Source organism: Onychostruthus taczanowskii, unplaced genomic scaffold, assembly GCF_017590055.1.
Source record: "Onychostruthus taczanowskii isolate IOZ18803 unplaced genomic scaffold, ASM1759005v1 scaffold194, whole genome shotgun sequence".
Classification (NCBI taxonomy): Eukaryota; Metazoa; Chordata; class Aves; order Passeriformes; family Passeridae; genus Onychostruthus; species Onychostruthus taczanowskii.
Window position 1 is genome coordinate 229,906 of NW_024499173.1, and position 25,594 is coordinate 255,499.

At 50.5% G+C, this 25,594-nt stretch overlaps 2 protein-coding genes across 10 annotated transcripts in view; both read right to left on the minus strand.

The window, feature by feature from the left end:
• Positions 1 to 1,029: 1,029 nt before the first annotated feature.
• On the minus strand, positions 1,030 to 4,538 carry DNAJC28 (DnaJ heat shock protein family (Hsp40) member C28). Of its 7 annotated transcripts, none has more exons than XM_041402155.1 (4): positions 4,384 to 4,458; positions 3,650 to 3,724; positions 3,033 to 3,233; positions 1,030 to 2,373 (listed from the first exon to the last, which is right to left on the minus strand). In XM_041402155.1, the coding sequence occupies exon 4, from the start codon at positions 2,321 to 2,323 to the stop codon at positions 1,226 to 1,228; it is 1,098 nt and encodes a 365-aa protein (XP_041258089.1). In that variant the 5' UTR covers positions 2,324 to 2,373; positions 3,033 to 3,233; positions 3,650 to 3,724; positions 4,384 to 4,458; the 3' UTR covers positions 1,030 to 1,225. The 7 variants fall into 7 exon arrangements, with proteins under 7 accessions (XP_041258089.1, XP_041258091.1, XP_041258090.1 ...); XM_041402157.1 differs by having other exon boundaries at positions 3,659 to 3,724; positions 4,384 to 4,457; XM_041402156.1 differs by lacking the exon at positions 3,650 to 3,724 and having other exon boundaries at positions 3,083 to 3,233; positions 4,384 to 4,538.
• An 8,114-nt stretch (positions 4,539 to 12,652) lies between these two features.
• ITSN1 (intersectin 1) overlaps positions 12,653 to 25,594 on the minus strand; it is a 110,797-nt gene continuing 97,855 nt past the window's right edge. For all 3 annotated transcript variants that reach the window (XM_041402128.1, XM_041402129.1, XM_041402127.1), the window contains 11 exons: positions 25,444 to 25,565; positions 24,038 to 24,144; positions 22,940 to 23,123; positions 21,877 to 21,975; positions 20,932 to 21,099; positions 19,301 to 19,513; positions 18,702 to 18,823; positions 17,519 to 17,601; positions 17,336 to 17,419; positions 16,713 to 16,886; positions 12,653 to 15,679 (listed from right to left, as the gene is read on the minus strand). In XM_041402128.1, coding sequence (XP_041258062.1) covers positions 15,531 to 15,679; positions 16,713 to 16,886; positions 17,336 to 17,419; positions 17,519 to 17,601; positions 18,702 to 18,823; positions 19,301 to 19,513; positions 20,932 to 21,099; positions 21,877 to 21,975; positions 22,940 to 23,123; positions 24,038 to 24,144; positions 25,444 to 25,565 — 1,505 coding nt within the window. In that variant the 3' untranslated portion in view covers positions 12,653 to 15,530. The remainder of the gene's footprint in view (positions 15,680 to 16,712; positions 16,887 to 17,335; positions 17,420 to 17,518; positions 17,602 to 18,701; positions 18,824 to 19,300; positions 19,514 to 20,931; positions 21,100 to 21,876; positions 21,976 to 22,939; positions 23,124 to 24,037; positions 24,145 to 25,443; positions 25,566 to 25,594) is intronic.

Consider the following 25,594-nt stretch of genomic DNA (forward strand, 5'->3'; position numbering starts at 1 on the left):
ACTGTAAATGTTGCAGAAGTGGATTTTTGTGCCTGGCAGGTTCTGATGGCATCAGTGCAAGGCTGATTTGAAATGCCTCGGTCACACCTGCCCCATTTAAACCCGAGTGGTTTTAATAAGAACATAAAAATCCCTCAGTCTGCTGATTCACCCTCTATGGCACCTCTGGTTTTGGAACTGCTGATGCTTCTTCGTGAGCCAAAGTGGGTCTCATTTCCTGCAAAGTGGCTTCTGTTTACCCTTGGGCATAAATTTGATTTGCTCTTGAAATCTCCCACTGGATTTGTCTGAACAGCAATTTTGATCTAACTCCGGAAGATCCTAACGCGAATCAAAATGTGAGGTTTTCGAGAGTACTGTGTCAAAGGACCTTCAGAAAAGTATCTTTAATTAACAGTTTTCGTTATAAACAAGAATAAATTATTAAAATAAACATTCGTACACAGAGCTGGGAGGTGTCCCTGCCCATGGCAGGGGGGGTGTTCACCAATAAATAAATTTCCAAGACTGCTTTCTGTGTTAAAGATGTAAAAATGGACTTGTGCAGGTGTACATTCCAAGCCAAGAACCCTCCCATCACAGCCACTGAATTTACCCTTGAAGAGGTGAATGTACTTTTAAAAAATATGCAGAGAACCTGCCAAAAATTCAAGAGTTGCAAGTATTGAAATAAGAGTGCAAAGGTCAAACAGGGCCCAGCAAGACGTTTGCCTCCACTTTAATGTTATTTTTATGCCTCTGTTTCCTCTTTGAAGTGGTAAGAGCCTGTAAAAATACTTACAGCCCGTGCTGAAGCGAAGCATTAATTTGGATTTCAGCAGAAGGAAAGTGACCTGCAAGGGAAGAACTGATTTGTTGCTGCTGTGGTTTAACCCAGCCAGCAGCTGCTCAGGGGTGGGGAGGTGTGAAGGGCACAAAAGCCCTGCCCAGCAATAAAAACACCCTGGAATGGTCACACTGCCTCCAGCCCAAACGCAGCACGCAGCCCCAGACTAACAATGAGGGAAAGATTAACTCTACCACAACCCAAACTGGCGCATTTCATTTAATAATATTTAAAAATAACTCAATTATTTATAATGCAAATGCTCACCACACAACCAAATTTCCTTCAAGTACGGTAACAGTGCGAATTTGACATTTCCAGTGAACCTGAAATTTCTCAAGTGCTATATTCCATTAATAAAGTGCATTCAAAACCCTGACAAGAGGAATTAGTGCGAAATTATTTCGGTGTAAGCTTTAACCACTTCAAGAGAGAAGACTTCCACCCAAACCTTTTGCCCTCTTCCCCCCCGTTTTCCTTCCTGCCTGGATCAGAAACCTTTTCCACCACGGCCTCGTAATTCTTTCGCGCTCGGAGGATCTCCTTGTCGGTGCTGAAATGCACCATCTGCCTGCTCAGGATGGGCACCACCAGGTTGAAGTTGTCGACCCTCTTGTTCAACTTCCTGATGTCTTCGGCGAACTGCTCGCAGATCCGGCCCCACTGCTTCTGCTCCGGCGGCGTCATCGGCTCCCCGAGCTTCCTCCTGGAGGCCACGATGCTCTTCCTCAGGCGCTCGATGGTCTCCCGGATCTCCTTCTGCAGCAGGATCCACTCGGGCTGGTAGCCGTTGTCGATGAGGATCCTGTTCAGGTTGTGGGTCATGGGGTCGATGTGGGGGCTGTGCGAGAACTTCTGCAAAGGCTTCCCTTTGCCGCTGAGGTTGTCGAAGTCTCCTTTGGCCATGGATTCCTGGATGAGGTCCTCCACCAGCCGTTCCACGGCCTGAGTTATCTTCACCTTCTTGCTCTGCCGCACGTCCTTGGCCATGCTGAGGTCGCTGCCGGCGTAGCGGCTCTCCAGCCTCTGCTGCCGGTACTCCAGCACCTGCTCGGTGGCGCGGTCCACGCGGAACTGCATGTACTGCTTCTCCCGCTGGCTCGGCGTGCCGATGCCCACGCCCTCGAAGCTCAGGTAGTGCCTGTGCTGCAGGGACTTGGATTTGAACTGGTCTTCCTCCTCCTCGCCGGGCTCGCATTTCTGTTTGGCTGCCAGGTCGCTGAGCACAACCCTGTAGGCCTCCTCCACCCTTATGAAGGCCCTGGAATCGGCCATGCCGGAGCTGCTGTCCGGGTGGTATTTTTTGGCAAGATTGTGATAGGAGTTTCTGACGTCATCGAGGGAACAGCCTTCCTCCAGCTCCAGGATTTTGTAAGAGTCCTTGACGTCGTTTTTGGGTTTGTAACCCGACAACATCCTGCAGAGAAACGGCTTCAGCTTCCTTGGGATCATGGCCCCCCGTCCCATGAAACAGTGTCCCATGTTGTTACTCAGCATGACACAAAGCCACTGCGGATTTCTTCACATGCAGCTACATTATAAAGAACCTATAGACACATTTGGGCAAAAATCATGTTAAATATCTTTTCTAAAGAGCTTCCAGGGCATAAGTCTTATCTTTAGCCTGATGTATTTAGAGAAATCCCTGCTAAAATTTAGCAGTATTTTTTTTCTTTTACAGACTGATATTGAAATCACAGAATCCCAGCATGGTTTGGGCTGGGAGGGACCTCAAAGCCCACCCAGTGCCCCCCCTGCCATGGCAGGGACACCTTCCACTGTCCCAGGCTGCTCCAGCCTGGCCTTGGGCACTGCCAGGGATCCAGGGGCAGCCCCAGCTGCTCTGGGCACCCTGTGCCAGGGCCTGCCCACCCTGCCAGGGAACAACTCCTAATTCCCAATATCCCATCCATCCCTGCCCTCCCTAAGCTTAAAGTCATTAATTTACATTTCTAATCAATTAGTATAGAAGTAGTAGTATTACAATGTAAATGAAAATTAATTCACAATTTACGTTTTTCTTGGTAAGACAACAGGAACACAAAACAATTGTTTTGCACTGAAGAATTCCCTGGAAGCTTTTTTATCGCCATTATTCTTCTACTATTTATTTTATTGCCTTTCAGCAAACACTGTAAACTGGAAATAAGCTTGATGCTGAGCAAAAACTGCTGAAACAAATCCCTCCCTTCTCCTCTATACCTACATTCAGCTCAATTTCCTACTCCCTTGGATCAATGCCTCAAGACCTACGACCTGGTACGTTGGCAAAGGAGGTCATCACAGCACATTATTGGTATTTCACAGCAACATCTGGATCAGCACTCAGGTTATAGATTCACTAGGTCAGCCTTTGTATCCCAGCAGTGGCCAACCTCCTTCGCTGGTGCCAGGCAGGGGGATAAATCTGGAATTCAGAACAGATCGATAGCAGTCAGTCTGTCACTCTGTCAGCAATTCCAGTGATTCTGGGTTATCTGGGGGCACAGCCAGGGCAACACAGGTGACAGAGTCAGCAGGTGACAAAGTCAGTCCTTATGTAAAATCAAAGTAGAAATATATAACACTAACCGGACGCACCAGTTACACACCAGCCAACTCTTCTTTATTCATGGAAATCCTTAGGGAAATGCTGGATCGGTGGAGCTAAAGACACAGAGAGGGCAACATCTCCTTTGCTCACTCCATTTTCAAACAAAAAACTAGGTCAAATCAACTCCTTAAGTTCCAGTGATTCTGGGTTATCTGGGGACACAGCCAGGGCAACACAGGTGACAAAGTCAGTCCTTATGTAAAATCAAAGTAGAAATATATAACACTAACCGGACGCACCAGTTACACACCAGCCAACTCTTCTTTATTCATGGAAATCCTTAGGGAAATGCTGGATCGGTGGAGCTAAAGACACAGAGAGGGCAACATCTCCTTTGCTCACTCCATTTTCAAACAAAAAACTAGGTCAAATCAACTCCTTAAGGTTAACCAAAGAATAAGCAGTGTTTACATCTTCTGCACAAACCAAACTGCCCTTCTGTCCTAACCCCGAGAAGGAAAAGGACAAGTACTTGGGGCTGGATCAATCTTCAATGTTTTCAGCTGGCTTTGATCCATGTAAGGCATTAAGTCATCACCTTGTGATAATGGAGCTCATTAGCACCTTTTATTTATGATCCAGTGATTTCATTCCATCTGGGTGGCTGACAAAGATAACTACTAATTTTCATACGGCCATAAAACCCCACGTAACTACCACTTAAAGAGAATGATCAATAAACACACTTTTAAAATTCAATTATCGCTCCGTAAGTGACTTTCTCATAACTCGGCAGCCCCGATTTCAATAAACCTGTTCTTAAAGAACCGCACGCAGAAAGAACCCTCACGCCCCGAGGGGACCAGCTGGGAACGGAGGGTTATTCCCCGGCAGAGTGAACCGAGCGATCCCCGCTGGGATTTGGGAAAACGGGACGGATTGGGACCCCAAGAAGCAGCCCCGCTCCCGCCCTCCCTGCTCCGCAGGGTCCCGCAGCTGCGACCCCGGCCCGCCCCCGCCTCACCTGGTGCCGCCGGGCGGCCCGCGGGAACGGGCCGGGAACGGCCCCGCAGGAAGAGGAGGGGCCGGCGGGAAGAGGAGGGGACGGGCCGGGCTGTGACCCCGCGCTCAAGGACAGAGCGGGGAGAAGGAACGGGGAGGGACGGGAAGAAAGGGGGCAAGACGGGAGGGTCGGGGAATGGGGAGTGAGAGAGACAGGGGAGAAGGGCGGGGAGAGAGATGGGGAAAAGTGGAGAAGGAAGGTGGGAGAGGGTCCTGCGTGTCTCCGCTCTCCGCCAGGGGGCGCCCGAGCGGCGCCGCGGCCGTGAGGGGAGGGAGCCGTGAGGGGAGATGCTGTGAGAGAAGATGTGCCACAGTGGAGCTGTGAGGGGAGATGTGCCACGGTGGGGCTGTGAGGGGAGATGTGCCATGGTGGGGCCATGAGGGGAAAGGTGCCACGGTGGGGCTGTGAGGGGAGATGTGCCATGGTGGAGCCATGAGGGGAGGTGTGCCATAGCGGGGTGTGAGGGGAGGTGTGCCATGGTGGGGCCATGAGGGGAAATGTGCCATGGTGGGGTATGAGGGGAGGTGTGCCATGGTGGGGCTGTGCATGGTCATCATGGCCCAGGTGGGCTGGGGAGCTCTGCATCCAGGCAGCAGAGAGTGGGAGCAAAGACAAACCTCTCCTGGTTAAGGCTGCACTCTGTGATTGAAGTACTTGCTGTGAGAGCAGTGAGGACATGTCTCACCTCTGCCAAGCTGAACAAATTGCTGCAAAGAGAGGGGTAATACCCAGCAGTTTCTGGTCCAAAGTGATGGTTCATCCCATTGCAACTCAACAAGGTTTCCCTTCCTGTGTGTGAGCCCAGGGGCTGGCAAAAGTCAGGCTGCTCTGCAGGTAGAGCTGCCCCTGTTCATTTTTCCAACAGGAAAATGTTTCATGAAATCAGGAGGGCACAAAGGGGTTGTTGTTCCTGTGCTGCCCTTGGCTTATCCCTGTTCCAGAACACTGCTGTGTGCACCTTCCTGCTGGAGGTGTGTGTCTTCAATGTCCCAGTGGGAAGAGAACAAATAATAGGAAGATGAACTAAAGAAACAGGAGTGCCCAGGGCAGTGACACTGAGCTCTTCCCAGGTGATAACAAGAGTGCCTGGGAGCTGTCCAAAGGGAAAATGCCACCGAGCTCTCCCCAGGGGCCAAGCAGAGTGACCAGCAGGCATCCCAGGGCCAAGACTACCACAGGGAAGAGCTTTCCCAAGGGGTCGGTGACAGTGACGAGGAGCTGTCCCAACAGGATAACAGCAGCAACAACAAGCTATGCTGAGAAGAAGGCAAATATGACAAAGAGCTGTCTTTGGGGAAGACTGTAATGTCCAAGACATGTCCCCATGGGAAGCAGATGAGGACAAAGGGCTGTCCCCATGGGAAGCAGATGAGGACACAGCTCTGCTGAGTGGCACAGGGCAGTTCCAGGGAACTGTCCCAAAGGAGGCAAACAGCGCCCAGGGAGCTGCTGCCTGTCGGGAGGAAGCAGCTCCCTGGATCCATCTGTGCTGGAGGACAACAAAAATTATTGAGAAGATGAACAAGGAGAAGGGGACCCCCAATTCTCCTTTCTTTTCCACACCAAAGGAGACTCCTGCAATGGGAAATGGAATTGTTCATGGTGGAGCTGCCCTGCAGGGCTCCGGCTCAGAGGAGAGGCTGGGGGACATCAGGTGTGCTCCCAGCTGCAGGTTGGGAAACAAACTGAAAAGTTTAAAAATATGAGAACACCAAGTGACAAAACTGTGTAAGTATTCTATAGCATAACTTTTATTTTCTTAATTATTTTGTCAGTAGAGGTGTTGCTCCTAACTACTTTATGCCTTTTGAGCCCCATGTACAACAGACGAGTGCCACTGAAAGTAGTTTTCTCTCCCTAATATCGTAGAACACTCGTTTCTTTCTCCCAGAGAGACTGAACCCCGTGTGTTTCATGTCCCATCGCACACCCCCGGCCCGGTATCAGCACAGGGGATTTGGCTCGGGGGCAGCCGTGTGGCGATGCAGCCGCAGCCGAGCCCCGCCCATCTGCGCTAGAGAACTACGGAAATTACTGAGAAAATGAACAAGGAGAAGGGGAACACCAACTCCCAGCCCACTCAAGGCCAACTGTTGAGCCTACAGAGGAGGATGAGAGTGAGGGATGAGGCAGAAAGCAGAGGCCAGTGCAGGGTCAGGGCCAGGACCTTTGCCCTGCCAAGGGAGCCGTCTCCATCTCACACCTCCTTGTCCTCATCCTCCTACTGCTCCTTGCTGATGCCCATCAAGCTGCCACCAGTGCACCTTGGGCAGCCAGAGGTAGGACCTAGAAAGCCCAAACACCTCAAGGTCCCCCAGGTGCAGCTCAGGCAGCCAGAGGCAGTGCCACAGGACAGCTGCAGCCAGGCCCTGTCCCTCTGTGGGGACAGACTGCCACCTCTGCCACAGCTGCCATGGTTGACACCACTGCCCTGCCTTGTGAGCCCCAGGGTTGCTCAGAGCTGGGGCACAGAGCTGGGGAGCTCAGGGGAGAAGGGGCCCCAGCCCTGCAGCCCCTGTCCTTGGCAGCCATACACCCCCGTGCCCAGGGTGTCCTTGCCCCCGCTCAGGGTGGCCCAGGAGGGCACAGCCCGTGTGTCCCCGAGCTGGCAGCTGCTGCCTGTGCTGCCCATCCCCTCGGGGGCTCGAGCCATGGAGCGCAGCCTCACAGGCACGGTGCTGGAGAGACAGAATAATGACAACGAGCTGTCCCAAGGGGAAAATGGCAGTGATGAGGAGCTGTCCCAAAAGAGAGAATACATGGAGCCCTTTCAAAGGGACAGCAAGAGTGACCAGGAGCTATCCCCAGTGGAAGATGACAGTGAGCTCTTTCCAGTGGACACCACAAGTGACCAGGAGCTGTCCAAAGTTGAAGGGGACATTGAGGTTATTCCAGGGGACAGCACAAGTGATGAGGAGGTGTCCTCAGTGGAAGAGGCCATAGTGGTCATTTCAGGGGATGGCCCAGCTGATGAGGAGCTGTCCAAAGTGGAAGAAGTCATTGAGGTTGATCCAGAGGACAGCACAAGTGACCGTGAGCTGTCCAGACCGGAAGAGGCCATCAAGCTCTTCCCAGGGGAAAACAGCAGTGACGAGAAACTGTCCCCAGTGGAAGGTGACAATGAGCTCTCCCGAGGGGACAGCAAGAGTTACAAGGAGCTGTCCCTGGGTGAAGAAAAGCATGAAAAAGAGCTGTCCCAAGGGGTTAACTACGAGGATGAGAAGCTTTCTCCAGCAGATGTCAAACATGAGACAGAGCTGTGGTTTGGGGAAGACTATGATGTCCAAGACATGTCCCCAAGGAGAGATGATGACAATGAGCAGCTCTCCCATTGGGAAGAACATGAGGATGAAGAGCTCTGCAACTGGGAACAAGATGAGGATGAAGAGCTCTCCTGTTGGGAAGAACATGAGGATGAAGAGCTCTCCCATTGGGAAAAACATGAGGATGAAGAGCTCTCCCATTGGGAAGGACATGAGCACAAAGAGCTGTCAAGGAGGGCCCTGCTCGGTGGTATGGACAGAGATTCAAGATTGTCACCTGAACTGCCAGAACTGGAGAAAGTATCAAGGCATCAGATGGTGCTGGAATGGCTGGAAGCCAATTTCCCCTACAATTGTGGTGCTGAGGAGGAGGAAGAGAACGAAGCTGACAGACACCAAAGACTGTCCCATCTGAAAAGGTGCAAGGAGAAGGTGGAGGCCCAATGGCAAGAGCTGTTGGACTCCGTGTCATCTCTTGATTTCAATGTCAGTGACAATGTGCTTTCCAGAGGAGTCACAGTGGTGTCTCAAGGGGACAAAGCCATCCAGAACAACACCTGGAACAAACCCTTGGGCTTGGTGGATGACAAGGACCCCCTGGAGGGACCCAGCTGTTCCAGGCATGTGGGCACAGAGGTGGCAGCAAAGTCAGCCTGTGCTGACGAGCCCAGCAGCCCTCCTGCCCTGAGGAGTCCCACAGGTGCTAAGCGGGCAGCTGCTGAGGAGGAGGAGCCCCCCAAGCCTCTCGGTCCAGAGGTGACAGGGGCACAGAGCCAGGTCTCTGAGAAACGTCCCTCCCGCTTCAGGCAGGCGTTGCGGGGGCCGTTCCGGTGTCCCACTCTGGGCTTGGGGCTGTTCTGGTGTCCCTGCCTGCTGGCACAGCCGGAGGAGTAGCGCCCACACCAGCACCAGGCCAGGCCTGGAGGTGGAGGCAGAGCAGCACTTGGGCGGGACAGACCAAGGCGGGCTGTGGTTTTTGGGGATCAGCACAACCCAGCGCTGCGAGCGCAGGGCTCGGCCAAGAGGTGGCCGTGGACCAAGAGCTCCAGAGACCCCCAAAGCTGCCGACCCGTTTCCAGAAGGGTCAGAAAGAACAGCCTGTGCAAGAGGCCCCATTTGCATAGAGGTGAGGAACCCATTTCAGGGTGGGGAACCCAGTCCATAAAAGGGTACCCTCACCAAGTCCCTGGCCCTGGACATCCCAACAGCTGGATCATTCCTGGATCCAGGAGTAACATCCCATCAGCTGGAACCATGCGGGAGCCAGGAGTGATGATCTCTTTTCCACTTTCTTGCCTTGTCTTTCCTTTCCTTGTCTTTCCTTTCCTTGTCTTTCCTTTCCTTGTCTTTCCTTTCCTTGTCTTTCCTTTCCTTGTCTTTCCTTTCCTTGTCTTTCCTTTCCTTGTCTTTCCTTTCCTTGTCTTTCCTTGTCTTTCCTTGTCTTTCCTTGTCTTTCCTTGTCTTTCCTTGTCTTTCCTTGTCTTTCCTTGTCTTTCCTTGTCTTTCCTTGTCTTTCCTTGTCTTTCCTTGTCTTTCCTTGTCTTTCCTTGTCTTTCCTTGTCTTTCCTTGTCTTTCCTTGTCTTTCCTTGTCTTTCCTTGTCTTTCCTTGTCTTTCCTTGTCTTTCCTTGTCTTTCCTTGTCTTTCCTTGTCTTTCCTTGTCTTTCCTTGTCTTTCCTTGTCTTTCCTTGTCTTTCCTTGTCTTTCCTTGTCTTTCCTTGTCTTTCCTTGTCTTTCCTTGTCTTTCCTTGTCTTTCCTTGTCTTTCCTTGTCTTTCCTTGTCTTTCCTTGTCTTTCCTTGTCTTTCCTTGTCTTTCCTTGTCTTTCCTTGTCTTTCCTTGTCTTTCCTTGTCTTTCCTTGTCTTTCCTTGTCTTTCCTTGTCTTTCCTTGTCTTTCCTTGTCTTTCCTTGTCTTTCCTTGTCTTTCCTTGTCTTTCCTTGTCTTTCCTTGTCTTTCCTTGTCTTTCCTTGTCTTTCCTTGTCTTTCCTTGTCTTTCCTTGTCTTTCCTTGTCTTTCCTTGTCTTTCCTTGTCTTTCCTTGTCTTTCCTTGTCTTTCCTTGTCTTTCCTTGTCTTTCCTTGTCTTTCCTTGTCTTTCCTTGTCTTTCCTTGTCTTTCCTTGTCTTTCCTTGTCTTTCCTTGTCTTTCCTTGTCTTTCCTTGTCTTTCCTTGTCTTTCCTTGTCTTTCCTTGTCTTTCCTTGTCTTTCCTTGTCTTTCCTTGTCTTTCCTTGTCTTTCCTTGTCTTTCCTTGTCTTTCCCCTTCCCTTCCCTTCCCTTCCCTTCCCTTCCTTTTTTTTAATTCATTTTTTCCTTTCTATCTACCCTTTCCCTTTATCCCAAACTCACTGCCATATGTTTTTATTGTAGGTCAGGGCTTAATGTAGCGGTTGAGTAGTAATAAGGCAAATTAACAAAATATTAATACATTCATAAAAATAATTGTGTTTAACAAAAGTTTTTGATTATTTTGTGGATGCTCCAGCTTTGATCGTTGCTTTTGTCCTTGAGCATTTATGATTCTTGGGTGCTTCCTTCCCCTTATGGGTAATTAAAAAATGCTGCTTTTTCCAGTTGTGCTTGTCTGTGCCTGGTCCACCTCGAGAGCAAGGCAGGTGCTGGCAGCATAAATAGTCATGGAATCATGGAATATCCTGAGCTGGAAGGGACCCCCAGGGACTGCCCTGCCCAGACCCCCCAAGCCCAGCCTGGGCATCCCTGGCAGTGCTGGCCAAAGGCTCCTGGAGCTCTGGCAGCCTCGGGGCCGTGCCCATTCCCTGGGCAGTGCCAGCAGCCTCTGGGGAAGAACCTTTCCCTAAAATCCAACCTAAATCCCTCTAGGCCCAGCTCCAGCCACTCCCTGGGTGCTGTCCCTGTGCCAGGAGCAGAGATCGGAGCTTGAGGGAAGAGCGACTCATCTGCAGATTTCCTGACTCCATCTCCCTCTTCTCCAGCATTTTCAGAAATGTGACAGCACACAGGTAAACTTTAAAAAGTTATTCTTGCATCATTTGCATTTATTCTTGCATCACTCACTTGCACAAGCCCAGTCTCAGCTGTGTCCGACATTGCACAGCCCCAGACCAGCTGTGCCACCACAGCTGGAACAGCACCAGGCCTCACACAGGGGGCACAGTTTAGGGACTCTTGTTTAGTTATACCTTGTCTGTAAATAAAATTGTTTAACCAGGAGTGACTGAGGAAACAAGACATTCACAGCAACTGAAGTCAGTTAAAACTGCATTATGAGAAACAGTACTGCCTGATGCATAGCTATTACAAATGCTTTAAAAACCAAAAAGAGCCATCTTCACAGTACAGCTATTTCAGTGAGGAATAGTTAAAGTTAATAACTAAATAAATAGTTAAATGCTGTAAATGAACAATACAAATTAATTGCATTTTCTTGAAAGAAAGAGTAACTTTTTTTTTTTCCATTGCCAGATAATTTTTTATAATGCCTTCATAATTTTTAGGATCATACAAATTCTACAGACAGTAAAATTTTTCTCTGGTTTTCTTAAAAGAGAAAAAGAAAAGGAAATGAATCCATACCATTTGTTTGGCAAAAAGCAAAATGTGCACAAAAAAGCCAGGGTGAGATGGGGAAGAGGGAGCAGCACCTCTCAGAGGGTGGGCAGGCCCTGGCACAGGGTGCCCAGAGCAGCTGGGGCTGCCCCTGCATCCCTGGCAGTGCCCAAGGCCAGGCTGGACACTGGGGCTGGAGCAGCCTGGCACAGGGGAAGGTGTCCCTGCCATGGCAGGGCTGGCACTGGGTGGGCTTTAAAGACCCCCCAAAGCATCCTGTGATTCCCTGGAGACAGGGCCAGGCCCCTGGACCAGCACCTTCTCCTCCTCCTGTGTCAGCTGGTCCCTGAATCCAGGGACAGTGACCCTTTGGCAGCTTTACAGGCAGCCAAGGAATTGACCCACAGTCACAGCAGAGCCTTTGACAACTCTATCAAGTAATTAGGGCTGTTTAACAGACTCTCACTGCAGTTCTTTATTTTTTTAATGAGATTCTAAATATATCCTACATACAGAAAAATAATTTCCCGAGGACACTCCTTCTTACAAAATATTTAAATGAACAAACAAAACCGGGTGCCTTTAAATGCTTTTCTGTGAGATTTACTCGGTATTTGACAATGACAACAGAGCTGTGCTTTTGTGCTGTATGTACAATAATCACATGTATATCTATAAGCATGTACTGAACTCTGGATACAGCAATGTGCACGTAGGACAGGAGTGGAGAGGCTGAACAAAGCAAGAGCAGATGTGGAATGTGTACACAGAGCAAACCTCAAAGCATTTTCTCCTGATTCCCAGCTTCTCCCTGTTTCAAGGGCTTTGACTGCTGGATTTGAATGAACTAAGATCTCACTGTGACAAGCAGAGCAGTCTGGAACTAGGCACTGCTGTTGGAGTCAGAGTCTGGAGTTGTCACATCACAGTTTTGAGAATGTATGTAAAAAAAACTCCATTATCCACAACGTTTCCCACCCCAATCCTCCTCACATGTAACAAAAAGTGACTGAATTATTTTTAAAGGGTAAAAAAATTGCAAAATGAGCATTGAAAAAGTGTCCTCATAAAAACTCACATTGAGAAAATACTGAATAATTAAGTGCATCTAGAAAAAAACCTGCTGCAATGACTCAGCTATTTGGCTCGGTGTCAGCTCAGAGCCAGGCTCTGTCTCCCAGGTGCCCAAATCCCTTGCCCAGCTCTGAGCAGCCTCTCTTGGCTTTCCAGCCCAGCTCTCTCTTTCAGCTCTGCCCCAGGCAGGCTCTCAGCATTTCTGAGCCAAGGCCAGCCTGGGGATGGTTTTATTTTACAGCCCTTCCAAGTGCTCAGGCCTTGGCAGGGGCTGCCCAGGGAGCTTTGCAGTGCCCATCCCTGCAGGTGTCCCCTGGGGGTGGCACTGAGTGCTCTGGGCTGGGGACAAAGTGGCCATGGGGCACAGCTGGGGCTCCATGGGCTGGCAGGGCTGTGCCAGCCCCAGGGATTTGGGGATTGTGTGACTCCAGGAAGCTCAGTTCTTTCTGGCACGCTGGCAGTGCTGATGTGCCACCAAGCTCCAAGGGCAGCGATGCTGTCACCAGGGCATGGACACAGCCTGTCCTCCATGCACAGGGACAGGATGAGCTTCCCCTTTAGCACTGGACTGATTATGAGGGATTCATTGGATCTCTGTGAGTCAAACTCCAGCCTTTCCTCATCAATGTTTGAGTAACCCCTGCTGGCACTTGGCAGGAGTTCAGCAGTGCTGTGCATCCAGAGGGAGTGGGACATGCCAAGCCATGGGACTGGGAAGGTGCTCGTGCTTATTCTGTCACAGTTCCCCAAAACAGGGCAATCCTACAGACTGCTACAGCACTTCCCTGGCAGTGTCCAAGGTTGGATGGGGCTTGGAGCAGCCTGGGACAGTGGAAGGTGTCCCTGCCCATGGCAGGGTTGGCACTGGATGGGCTTTAAGGTTCCTTCCAACTCAAACCATTCTGGGATTCTCTGATGTCCATGACATGGGTTTCAGTCTGAGAGGGGCCCCTGAGTGAAGGGTCCCCCACTTCCAGCACCAAATGAGCCTCAGGCAGGTGCAGCTCCTTGGGGCTCCCTCCAAAACCCTGCCCAAGGTTCCTGCATTCCAGCCACGAGATTTTTTTTCTCCTGTTGGCCATTTCATCTGTCACTGTAATTGATGCTGGTGAAACTACACTATTAACAAACAAAGTGATGCTACTTGTGAAACACTGAAATGAATGTTCACCCTGTTGGCAGCACTGAGTAAAATTAGGACAGCAATAAAAGGTTAGACAATGACATTTAATGGTACTCCAGTAATAGATTTTATCACTTTTTTATCCTACCACAACAATGTGTATTTTCATATACATTATATTTAATAAAATGTATTGATATGGAATTAGGAAAGCATGGGTTTAGTACTATTTACATATTTTAATTGAAACAATTTTCTTAACAACATTGAAAAATAGAAACTTAAAGTTCTCTTAATCGTGTTTTCAGCCAGTTAGTGGTAAACAAATGCATGCCTAGGAAGTCACACTCCCTCTAAAATGTGGTCAGTTGAAAGTTTCTAACTAAAGTGTGTATCTCTGTTTTGTTTCAAAAAATACATAAGTATGTCTGTCATTTCTGATACAAAATTCTACACTATCTTCAATAAATAAATAATAAAGCGATTCTGAAAAGTATGAAATGTAAACTTTGTTGTCCCTCCAACATATATTTTTTTCCTTCCCATTGCTTGAAACATTACAGTGGTCTTTTAGGAAATTATAATACACAGACACTTCCCAGCACAGTTTACACTTATTACCATACTGATCTACCTACCTGTTATGGATATATCCTAATTTCCTAATGGAAACCAATGAGACTTGGAGTGCTAGAGAACACCGCCGACACAGGAGAGGTGGGAACCAGTACTGAAAGGACATGCAAGGAACACCAAAACCTAACAACAGCTCCACGAGAACGTTCACATGCGAATGACACGGGCTGGCACCTCCCATCCGGAATGAAGTCCTTACAAAAATACCAGTGGATGCGTGGCAGGGCATGAACAAAAGGAATCCAAGCAGAACAAAGAGGAATTTGACTCTCAGGGATCTTTTGTCCCCCGAGTCCAGACTCAGCAGAGCACTCACACGTGTGCCTGAGGGAAAGCAGACGTCGTGCCCACCTGGAGCCAGGAGCTTTGCCAAACAGGGACGTGAGCCTGGACCTTGTTGTCCATGGAGTGAAAGGGATGGACAGCCCTGGCATTCCCCGGATTTGGCTTTGGGTTCCCCACTCTGCAGCACCACGAGCTCTCTGGTGACATCCAGCAGCCGCCCCGTGGGAGCTGCAGGACGGGGCTGCCCCAAGCCCCCAGGACTGCCCCGAGCCCCCGGGGCTGCCCCGAGCCCCCGTGCCCTGGTGCACACAGGTGAGCACGGCTCAGCTCCGTACCTGGGCACCACCCACTGCTGTGCACACCAGGCCCTGCAGGCTGGATCTTCCTGAGCTGGAGCCACGATTGTTTCTCCTTCCCCACTGCGGGTGAGGCTCAGCCTGGGGGCAGCAGCAGTGAAGGAGTACCCGGGTACACACGACACCAGCAGGGCTCTGTGCCCCACCCTTGGCCTCCTGCCCCAGCACTTACAGTCCTGGGGACAACAGCAACTTCCACAGGGACCGAGGGCTGGACTCTTCTGGAGTGCAATTCATCTCTGTGCAGAAGGCCTGGACAGCTTTTATTTTCAGGGGCAACACGAGTCATGAAGTGGTATGTTAATAGAATCTTCTCTGTTTATAGATATAGACTATTTATTTTCTAAGTCTTTTCAGTAACATCATGAAGATCTTCAGAGATCTTCTTGCTGCAAAACTGCTCCTTCCATTCACTCACATTTACACACCACTCTGCTAGGCAATAGGCACAGAACTTCTGAAGGGGAAAACCCTCAGAAAGCCTCCAAAACACACCCACACTGCCTCCTCCACAGGAATTAAAGAACTGGAGCAAGCACAGCCACCCATGTGTTTTGCCAGCCATCCCCACTGCAGCACAAGGAACAACAGGGTTGTTTCACCAGCCCAGGAAACCAACGCCAAGTTCCACACAGAGAGATTGAGGGAGATCTCCTCACTAAATTGGGATTCGCGTGTTCAGTGAGAATTATCAAGGCACAAAGATGCTCCTGTTTGCTTTGATAACCCTCTGATGTGTGAAGGGCGAGCAGTAGTTTCATGCCACACCAGCAAGGACTCGGTGACAGCTTCTGCAGACACCTCCTGCAGCGAGCTCTGGCTGAATTCTGACACTGGCCCCTCTCTCCTAAGGCTCATCAAACAGCTGCAGGTCCAGGCGCACCACGATCTCTCCCGTGGGGACTTCGTGCAGAAGGAGACACTTTGTAACTGGTCCCTTGGAACCCTGATCCTTCTTGATGTCTGCCACACGGATCTCTGTCCTGCCCAAAAAGTCTGGAATGCAGAAACACAGCGTGCTCAGGAAAGGGAAACCAGAGCCTGCAGAAGGACCTGAACTTACACACACACAGAGCAAAAGAGAAAATAAGCCTTCAGTCCTACTCTAGTTGTGCACTTGAAGAGGGCCAAAGGCTGCCAAGCTGCATAGAAGGAGATTTAGCCAGAACTTGTTAAACAGCAGCAGCATTAAAACTAAATGGGCCCATGAGTGGAAAAACCCACTGTGGAACTCACAGCTGCCTTGCTTCAGGGACTTCTTGATTTTATGATATGTTAGCCAAAGGCCAAAGTTCTCAGTTAGACCTGAGAGTGAACCTGCTGGAGATGACAGAGCCAAGCAGGTCATCAGCCCAGCAACGAGGTCAATGAGCCAGTACCAGTCCTATCCAAACACTCCCTGAGAGATTGTGACTCCAAAATACACCCTGTGATGCTCCACGTGTTCATCCCAGCTTATGAAATAAGAATGAGAGAGGCTGTGGAATCCCCAGCCCTGGAAGTGTTCAAGGCCACTCTGGATGGAGCTTGGAGCAATGTGGGATAGTGGAAGGTGTCCCTGCCCATGGAAGGGGTTGGAACTGGATGATCTTTAAGGTCCTTTCCAAGCCAAACTGTTCCATGACTCTATTGGGTTTGGAATCCTGGGCTCATTTTTGTTATATGCAATAACTACTGTTATTGCATATAACAGGAGTTCAGAGTAATTTCTCTTCCTCCTGCCTGAACCCATCTGTGTGCAAGGAGCATCCAGAGCTTTCTGGAGCCTTAGCAGAATTACAAATCACACTGTAGTTGTTGCCAACTGCACAAGAAAAGGAACTCTCAAGACCCAGAGGGAGCTGCATCCTTTTTGTGCTGATACTGGGTGGAGTAAGGTTGACTCCTAAATACACAAAGAGAGTCAAATCTGGGATATCTTTAAAAATCATCTCCCAACCCAGCCCATTCCCTCTGGTTTCCCTCAGCAGGAATGCTCCTCAAAAAAGAGCTCTGCGGTTGCCCTTGGCAGGGGCAGCCCCTTACGCACCATCCGGGGAGAACTGGTCCCGCTCGAACACCGTGATGCACAGCACGTCCTGCTCCAGGTCCTTGATGAAGAACTGGCAGTTGGAATTCCACTTGGGATTGAGGGTGTCCTGGATGGTCTTGGTGATGTGGCACTGGGAGCCCATGGTCACCTCGCAGTAGGGGTTGCTCTTTCCTGGGAAGATGGGAACAAACAGAAATGAGCGGGGCTTTCTTAGCTGCGTGCTCCTGCTCCTGAGCTTCCTTCTGCTCCAACAGCCACCTGAGCTGGGAAAGACCTTGGCCACACCAGGCCTCTGGCCCCATCCCAGGCTCTGCTTCACTGCCTCTGGAATGGGCTACATTAACATCACAGTGAATGCTCTGCTGGGTGCTGAGCACCCTCCACCCTTCCCTTCAGGACTTTATGGCTTGTGTGGTGGAAACTGAGCCAGCCTGAAACAAAAGCCTCATGCAGGACAACTGCAGGACCATGGCTCAGCTGCACAAAGCCACCTCTGCCTCTTTTACCTTCATTAAACCCACGTCATTTAACAAGGTCATGTCTGGGACAGAACCCCTGCAGAGTTAGGCTGGCAAATGGGAATGACCTCTGGATGGAGCAAGGAAAGCCAAGGCACTCACCATGGGACCTGCAGGGTTTTAGCTCAATGCCTTCAACAACGTTCACCATCAGCCTCCCGATGCCTGTTGCTCTCTGAGAGCGAACTGTGGTGGAACAGAAGAGCAGAGAGAAATGTCACCAATGGATTTTCCTGCCCAGGGACTTTTCCACAGAAGATGAGACCCCCACATCCTATGCTGTACCTAAGTAGGCCTTTTCCCTCTTCTTCTTTTCAGTCTCTATGTAAAGTTCTGAAGCAGCTTTGATCTTCTGAACCCAGGCAGTCCTTCAGAAGGAAAGGAGAGAAAAAAAAAAGTTGCAAAATGCCATTTCTGTTTTTCCCTGCTCGAGCACAGCAGACAAAACTAAAGCTGCCCCTCCTTGCCAGCCGAGGCTCTGGCCCCATCCCAGGCTCTGCCATCCCACAGCTGTCTGCCTGGAAGGGATCTTAGTGGAATTCACAGCACCTGCAGAATGTAGCCATCCCAAGGCAGCAAACCTAACACACAGAGAAAGCTCAAGAGAACCATGAGAAGGAGATCCTTGGTGAGAAAATGAAAGGTCTCAAGAACAGGTTTGCTGTCATCCAGCCCCTTGTTTTCCTGAAAAAAAATGACTTCTTGGAGCAGTACAAGACATGGCTGCTGCTGAGGTGGCCACTGTCCTTGGGCCCTGAGATTTCCTACTCAATTCTTCTGACTCTCAGGACTTTAAAAGTGTAACCTGGGGAGTCCACGGGTGGTGAGTGGACCCTTCTGGGAAACCATTTCATGACTAAGAGTCACAGAACATCCTGAGTTGGAAGGACCCGCATGGATCACTGAGTCCACCCCAACAATCCCAGCCTGTGCCTGAAGGAGGCTGAGGGGGAAGGCTGACAGAGAAAAAGGGAGGCAGAAGGGCTACTAAGTGACCTCAAGGGTTTCAAAGAACTGCTGTGACTTACAAGGAAGCCTGAGTCAAGGAAACATGGGAGAATCTGGAGGCTGTGGATCAGTTCTGGAACCCCAAATGAAGAGCTGCTGCTCCACTGGACATTCATGGTTTGGGTTGGGAGCTCACCCAGTCCCACTCCCTGCCATGGGCAGGGACACCTGCCACTATCCCAGGTAACAGCAGAAGACAGAATTGCATCTCTTGGCTTCTTCACATTACCATAAAATGTGAAATGCAGCCTAAACATCCACCCTCAGCCATTTCATCACTGGTCTAGCTGGAATTCAGGAAACATCATTATTTCTCCCTCTTTTTAGATCACCATATTCCCAAGAAGGAATTTTCCAGTCTTGTAAAATAGCCAGCCTGGAGAGTGCTGTGCAAGTTTCCATCACAACCATTCCCATCCTACATTTATCAGAGTTTTTAAATGCCCACAAAGGCCCTTACCTTTCATTAATGCTTTCAGCCCGGAGTGTGTAGACTCTGTCAATGTGGGAGATGTGGAAGATGGGCTCATCTCCAGAAGGGTCTGTGGGTAATTTTACCAGTACCTCGTTTAGGAAAATGGGCTGTAAAACATCAGCAGAGCTGGAGTTGTACTGCAGAGTCTGCACGGGGGCATTCAGCACACATCAGCTCACAGCAGGATTATTCCATGCCCCAAGTATCTCACCACTGTATCATCTGTGATACTCTGTCACAGCAGAGTATTTCTGCCTCCTATATTTCTGCAGAAAATTTGAAAAGCTGACAAAGACAGAGGTGCCTGCATAGCCTGGGGACACTCCTGGAGAGAGCCAAGCACAGCAGAGTTTCCCTCTGCTCTCCCTCTGCTCCCTCAAACACAGGACCCCTCATGGAAGGGTTTTATTCAAGCAAAACCTCCAAAGCATCTTTTATCTCACCAGAGCCCACAGCCACCCTTCCTGCCATCAGCCCCTGAACCCCAAAGCTTTCAAACCTCTTCTCTAGGAAGGCTCCTGCCCACACCCCCGGAATTGAGCTCCTGAGCCCTGTCCCCATCCCCGTGGCGGAGCAGCACTTACAGTTTTGTACATTTTGTACTGCAGGTTGGACTTGGGGCTGAAGACCTTGTCTGTGCCGGAAGAGCCAAGAGGTTTTATGATCTGAGTGAGGAGGAGGAAGTCGTTGAAGAGAAAACCATACAGCTCCTTGTTACTCTTGGCTTTATAGAGCTTCCCACTGTGCAGGAACTTGCGTGGTCCCAAGCAGTTTGTAACTGAATTAAAAACGAGTTGCTGCGAAAAGTAGAAGAAGAACAACAACGCACTGTATAAAGTGAAACAATCGGGGCTGCCCTGCAAGAGACCAAATACAGATTTGAGTCCTGCTTCCAGTCTGTGTCACAGGGATGATGAGCCATGCCTCGAGCACGACAAGCAGCCAACGTCACAGGAGGGCCCGTGAGAGTCCCTGAAGGCCACAGGGGCACGGGCTGGGCAGGCAGGGGAAGCCAAAAGCATCTGTGCCCCCTGGCCACGTACATGCACCTCCAGAGCTGGGACTGAGCCAGGGCACCTGTCCTGGGTGAGCAGCAGCTCTGCCAAAGGCCTCTCCACAGGCTGAGCTTCCTTAAGGGCTGCATTCTGAATTGTGTTTGAATTTCACCCCTTAAAACGCCCCAGAGGACTTCAGATGGCCATGATACCCCAAGTTCTAGCTGCTCACCATTGGCACAATCCCAGACTCGGCCAGGGCTTGTTAGGGATCAGCAGAGTCTTGTCCTTTCCTAAAGTGCCATTTTCAGGTTTATTTTCACCAGGGTTTGGCACAGCTCTCCCTACCCAGGGCAGCTGGCTCTGGAGGGGCTCCTTTGGCAGGCTGGAAACCCTTGGACAGAAAACAGGGAGAGGCTGGGCTGTTCCCTGCCATGGCTGGGGCTGCTGCTGGTGATGGTGCAGCGAGCACCCCAGGCTCTGTCAGGGTGTGGAGCTGCTGTTCTGGGCAGGCACCACCTACAGCAGAAAAAAGCAGCCACTTTCCTGCTGGCAGACAGCTGGATGTGCTGACAGTGTCACACCCATCCTCCCAGAACAGTCAGCTTTCCTCAGGTGAAATGCAATTTTTCTACTTCATGAACGAACCAGTGCTCATTATTTTTTTACCTTCTAGAATGGTGCATACTTTGAAAATCAAGTTGTGATCTGTCTGCCTCTGTTACCTCCACCAACAACAGGAAGGCCATCAGAATATCTTCCCTCCTTTTGCAGGACACACAAACACAATATTTCTAGAAACTTATCACGTAACCATAAAAAATAACATGGTGTGGGAGGCAGGGATTCTCTCTGTAAAGTCTCCAGAGACTCGATCAGTATTCTTGAGTTTTCAAATGCATACAAAGCTTTATCACAGAAAATATTTCTAGATATTTGTTTTTTACAGCAGTCCATCGTGGTCAGGTGCAGCTTTGGAGCGGGATACAGCATCCCCGTAACCCCTGCACCACAAAGAACCGGAGAGCTGGCAAGTGTTGGTTGCAAACGGCAGCACTGAACCGGGACTGCTCCGGAGCCAGGCGCCCAAGCAGGGCTCAGCCACACGAGCAGCAGCCAGGACGGCGTGCAGGAGGCCAGCTTGGGGACAGGGCCAGGAGAGGGGGCGGCTGCTGCTGCCGTGTCCCCGTCCCCGTGGCCGGCGTGGCGGCCCCGGTTACCTCGGAGAGGCCCTCGCACTGCACGTGGGCCTGGATCCACTCCAGCCTGTCCGAGTTCTCCTTCTCCCGCACGCCCTCGTTCACCTGCGAGCACAGCTCCTCCGCCTTCTCCAGGGCGTGCTTCAGGTGGCTGTGGTCAGGGTGGTTCTCGGGGGTGTTCTCTATTATCTGCGCACAACAAAGGCAGCGTCAGCTCGGCTGCACTCGCTCTGTCAGCCCCACGCTTCCATTCCAGGCCTTCACTGCCAGCAGAGCCAGCCCCACGTTTATTTTCCTCCTTGACAGACAGGAGAAATGGGAGACAAACGCTATTTGGGAACAGCTGGACTGCAGGCCTGCCTGCACAGCCTTTGCACCAGGACGCTGCTGCTCCTTTGACAGAAGCACACACATTGCAGCCAAATACAGAAATGAGGCCACGACCGCTGAAGGAATCCCTAAATGCCAACATCCAATTCATAGTTCCCTGTGAAAGCCTTGGGCCGTATTCCATGGTGTTATTTGGGATGGGAAGTGTTAAGCAACAAGTGGGAGTTAGGAAAGGGCTGTAAATCCCCCAGCACCATCAGCACAGGGGGAACCTGCAGCAATCCAGGCTCAGCCCGTGGGGAGGGAATGGCACTGAGGGGAAAGGCAAATATGAGCACAAGGTTGTCTTGTTGCTCCTGTTATCTGAATTTTAAATTTTCTCTCAGCAATTGCTGCCTTCTGGTTTTGGGGTACAAGCTTCATCTCTGTTTCAAATGGAAATATCGAATAACTTTGCCAAAGCCCAAGGAATGATCCCATTTTCTATACTGGAATCAAGGATTAAAGGACATCCCACATTCCCCAGCACATCAGAAACCTCACAGTGACAAATCCTGACACAAATAAGGAAACAACCCTGTAATTAAGGTGTAAGCAAAGCAGCACCAAACCCATCACGTGTGCGAAGGAACGTACATTTTTAATTATTAGTGGGTATCTGGTTACCCGTTGCATAGGCTTTAGTAGAAAACTTGATAGTGGCATTCCTTTACAGCGAGGATCCATTGCTAACCTCTGAAACATTAGAGAGGTAAAATCTGGTTAGTCAGGTGGTTTCAACCCCGAGAAATGAGCTCCTCCAAGAAAGGAAAAGGGAAGGCAATAAATGAGCACCAATCCTCAGCTAAATCTGCTCTGACATCTCAACATCAGTAGGAGAACTCCTGGTGGATTTACAACACTTCTTCACCTGCCTTGTCTGGACAAGAATCCCAGAATCACCAGGGCTGGAGGAGCCCCCAGGATCACCCAGTGCCACCAGCAGCACCCCAAACTCTGTCCCCAAAGGCCATCCAGACTCCTCTGGGACACTCCCACAGACAGTGACTCCAAACCTCCTCGGGCAGCCCCTGCCAAGGCCTGACCACTCTGTGAAGGAAAAAAATGTTTCTAATTTCTGATCTGAGCCTCCCCTGATGCAATTCGAGGCAATTTCCTCTTGTTCTGTCCCTTAGAACATGGCAGCAGAGCCCGACCCCCGGCTGTCCCCTCCTGGCAGGGACTTGTGCAGAGCCACAAGGGCCCCCTGAGCCTCCTGTGCTCCAGGCTCAGCCCCTTCCCAGGTGGACAAGAATCCCAGAATCACCAGGGTTGGAGGAGCCCTCCAGGATCACCCAGTGCCACCAGCAGCACCCCAAACCCTGTCCCCAAAGGCCATCCAGACTCCTCTGGGACACTCCCACAGACAGTGACTCCAAACCTCCTCGGGCAGCCCCTGCCAAGGCCTGACCACTCTGTGAAGGAAAAAAATGTTTCTAATTTCTGATCTGAGCCTCCCCTGATGCAATTCGAGGCAATTTCCTCTTGTTCTGTCCCTTAGAACATGGCAGCAGAGCCCGACCCCCGGCTGTCCCCTCCTGGCTTTTTCAAGCGAGTGGCCCAGAAGTGGACACAGCCCTCGAGGTGGGGCCTCCTTCGCTCAGCAGATCAGCCAGGTGAGAAGATGCTCAGAATTCCCAGGGGCTGCTGCTTCTCCTACCTTGACAAACTCCTTGAACTCGGGCACTTCGTCCGTTTTCTGCTGGATGAGGGCGGCCCCGTTGAGCTGGCAGCTGCAGAAGCGGATGTAGGGCTGCATGTGGGGCAGCTGCGCCGTCAGGATGTCCCCGATCATCTTCACCGGCATCTTCTCCCCGGACATCTTCTTCCTCACCCGCAGGGCCCTGAGCAGCAGCAGGGCACGGGGTTGGACAAAGAGCCACTCCTCAGTTATGGAACAAAGGGCTGGGTTCTTATTCATTGTGGACACCCAGAGAACCATAAACACACCAGCCACAAGATTTACTGCAGGGATGCAATAAATCACCAGGCTGCACCCGCTGTCCCCTTCCCTCCCTCTCCTGCTCATCCAGATGCTGCCTGATTTAATGCAATGCCAGCTCACAGGTGAGAGGAAGAGGAGGGTAATTTCCTTTTCTATTGGCTTAGAAAGAGAGTTACTGGTGTGTGAGTGAGGCAGGGAAAACCCCATCACTTTTTAGTCTGGTTTCCTAAGGAAAGGTTCATTGTCACTTGTCCTGTCACCACCACAACTTTTCAACCTGCGGGCCATTTTCAAATACATTTTACAAAAAAAAAGAGAGATATTACAAAGCTCTAAAATCCCTGTACGTTCAGTGAAAACTAGCAGCTGAGTAGGGAAAGAAAATAACTTTATTAATGCTTTTGCTTATCAAGGTGCAGGTTTAACTGTGCCCTCACTCAGCTTCCCTGGCTGTGATTTGGGGCAGCAGCACCCAGAGCTTAGGAGAGGGGTCCTCTGGGCACAAACCCTTTGGAACCTAGTCCTGCCCTGTGGGAAGCCTTGGCAAGCCCTGCTCATCAGGGGAGAGGAGGATTTGCCTTTTCCAGCACTGGAACCAAGTGAGTGCAAATGGCAGGGATCTGCTGGGTTCTTCTCAACAGCTCACAGCAAACACTGCCCCCAGTTTGCTTTTTCCCCAAGGAGAAACACGTGGCCCCTCTGGTTGGGATTTGTGTAAGTGGCAAATGTTTTCATGCAGATAAAAGGAGAAGCAGGGGGAGAGGCCCAGAGTTCTGTTTTTGTGAAATATGGGGGGGAAAAAACCCAACTTACTTCAGTAGTTTTATATTGCACATAATCAGCTCCTTCCAATTCACAAAAATCATGGCAACTTCTTTTTCTGTGACCAGCTCAGACTCCATCAGTGGTTTCTGGAAGATCTGGGGAGTGAGAAGAGGCCAGTTTGAGTGCACAGGGTAAGTACAGACAGACCCAGCACACTCTGTGTCCCTGACATCCGTGGTGTTCCCTGGGATGGCTGGGACTAAGGAGACCCTCAGGTACAAGGGCTTTAACAGGGAATACTCTGAATTTGTAGGGGTGCTGGGCTTCATTCTGATCTGGATAATCTGTTTGAAACCTGGGAATTTTAGCAGAGCTCTCCTGCAAAAGATCCCAGCATTCCTTTGATAATGCAACTGAAAATAGGTTTTACTTTGGACTCTTCTATGGAAGACCTGATTTCTCTGAGAGTCCCAAGTTTGCATATCTTGAACTCTTCTTCAAAAAGGACTTTGCTTCTCTGTCAAAAGAATTGTCCATAGTTGGCTGTACTAATTCCTTTTTTCCCTACCCCTAAAGCCAGTCACAGGAAGTGATAACTGAACCCCACTGTGAGCACAGGGAATGTGCTTCATTCCAGAACATTTCTTTAGGCTTCACAACTTGTACATGAGAATTAACACTGACAGTCAGCAGCAAAAGGGCTTTGCTATAATGGCACTTCAAAGATCAGCATTTTGGTGATGGTAGCACAGGGGATTGCCATGGTTTGCACCCACCCACAGCTGTATCTGTATCAGTATCAGTATCTGTATCTGTATCTGTGTCTGTATCTGTATCTGTGTCTGTGTCTGTGTCTGTGTCTGTTACTGTAGCTGTGTCTGTGTCTGTATCTGTATCTGTGTCTGTATCTGTATCTATCTATCTGTGTCTGTATCTGTATCTGTATCTGTATCTGTATCTGTATCTATCTATCTGTATCTGTATCTCTGTATCTCTCTATCTCTGTCTCTTTCTCTGTCTCTGTCTCTATCTGTATCAGCACAGATAAAGGAGGACTGGCCAGGGATCCCAAGGCAGGCAGGCCAGCAGTGCAATGCAGGATCTTTGCACAGTGCAGGACTGCCTTGGCCGGGGAGGAGGCCCCGAGGCTGCCGAGCTGCCCCACCTCTGTCACCCACTGCCCACCCCTGTCACCCACTGCCCACCTCTGTCACCTGCTGCCTCACGTCTGTCACCCACTGCTCCTCCTCTGTCACCCGCTGCTCACCTCTGTCACCCACTGCCCCTCCTCTGTCACCCACTGCCCCTCCTCTGTCACCCACTGCCCCACCTCTGTCACCCACTGCCCCTCCTCTGTCACCCACTGCCCACCTCTGTCACCCGCTGCCCCACGTCTGTCACCCGCTGCCCCACGTCTGTCACCCGCTGCCCCACGTCTGTCACCCACTGCCCACCTCTGTCACCAGCTGCAGGTCGGTGACGTAGTTCTCCTCGGTGACGATGAGCTCGTGGATGTAGCCCTGCCTCTTCCTCTCCGTGGGGGTCAGCATGTCCAGCAGGTGCAGGTCTGCACACCCTGCAAGACACAAGAGCAGCGGCCTTCAG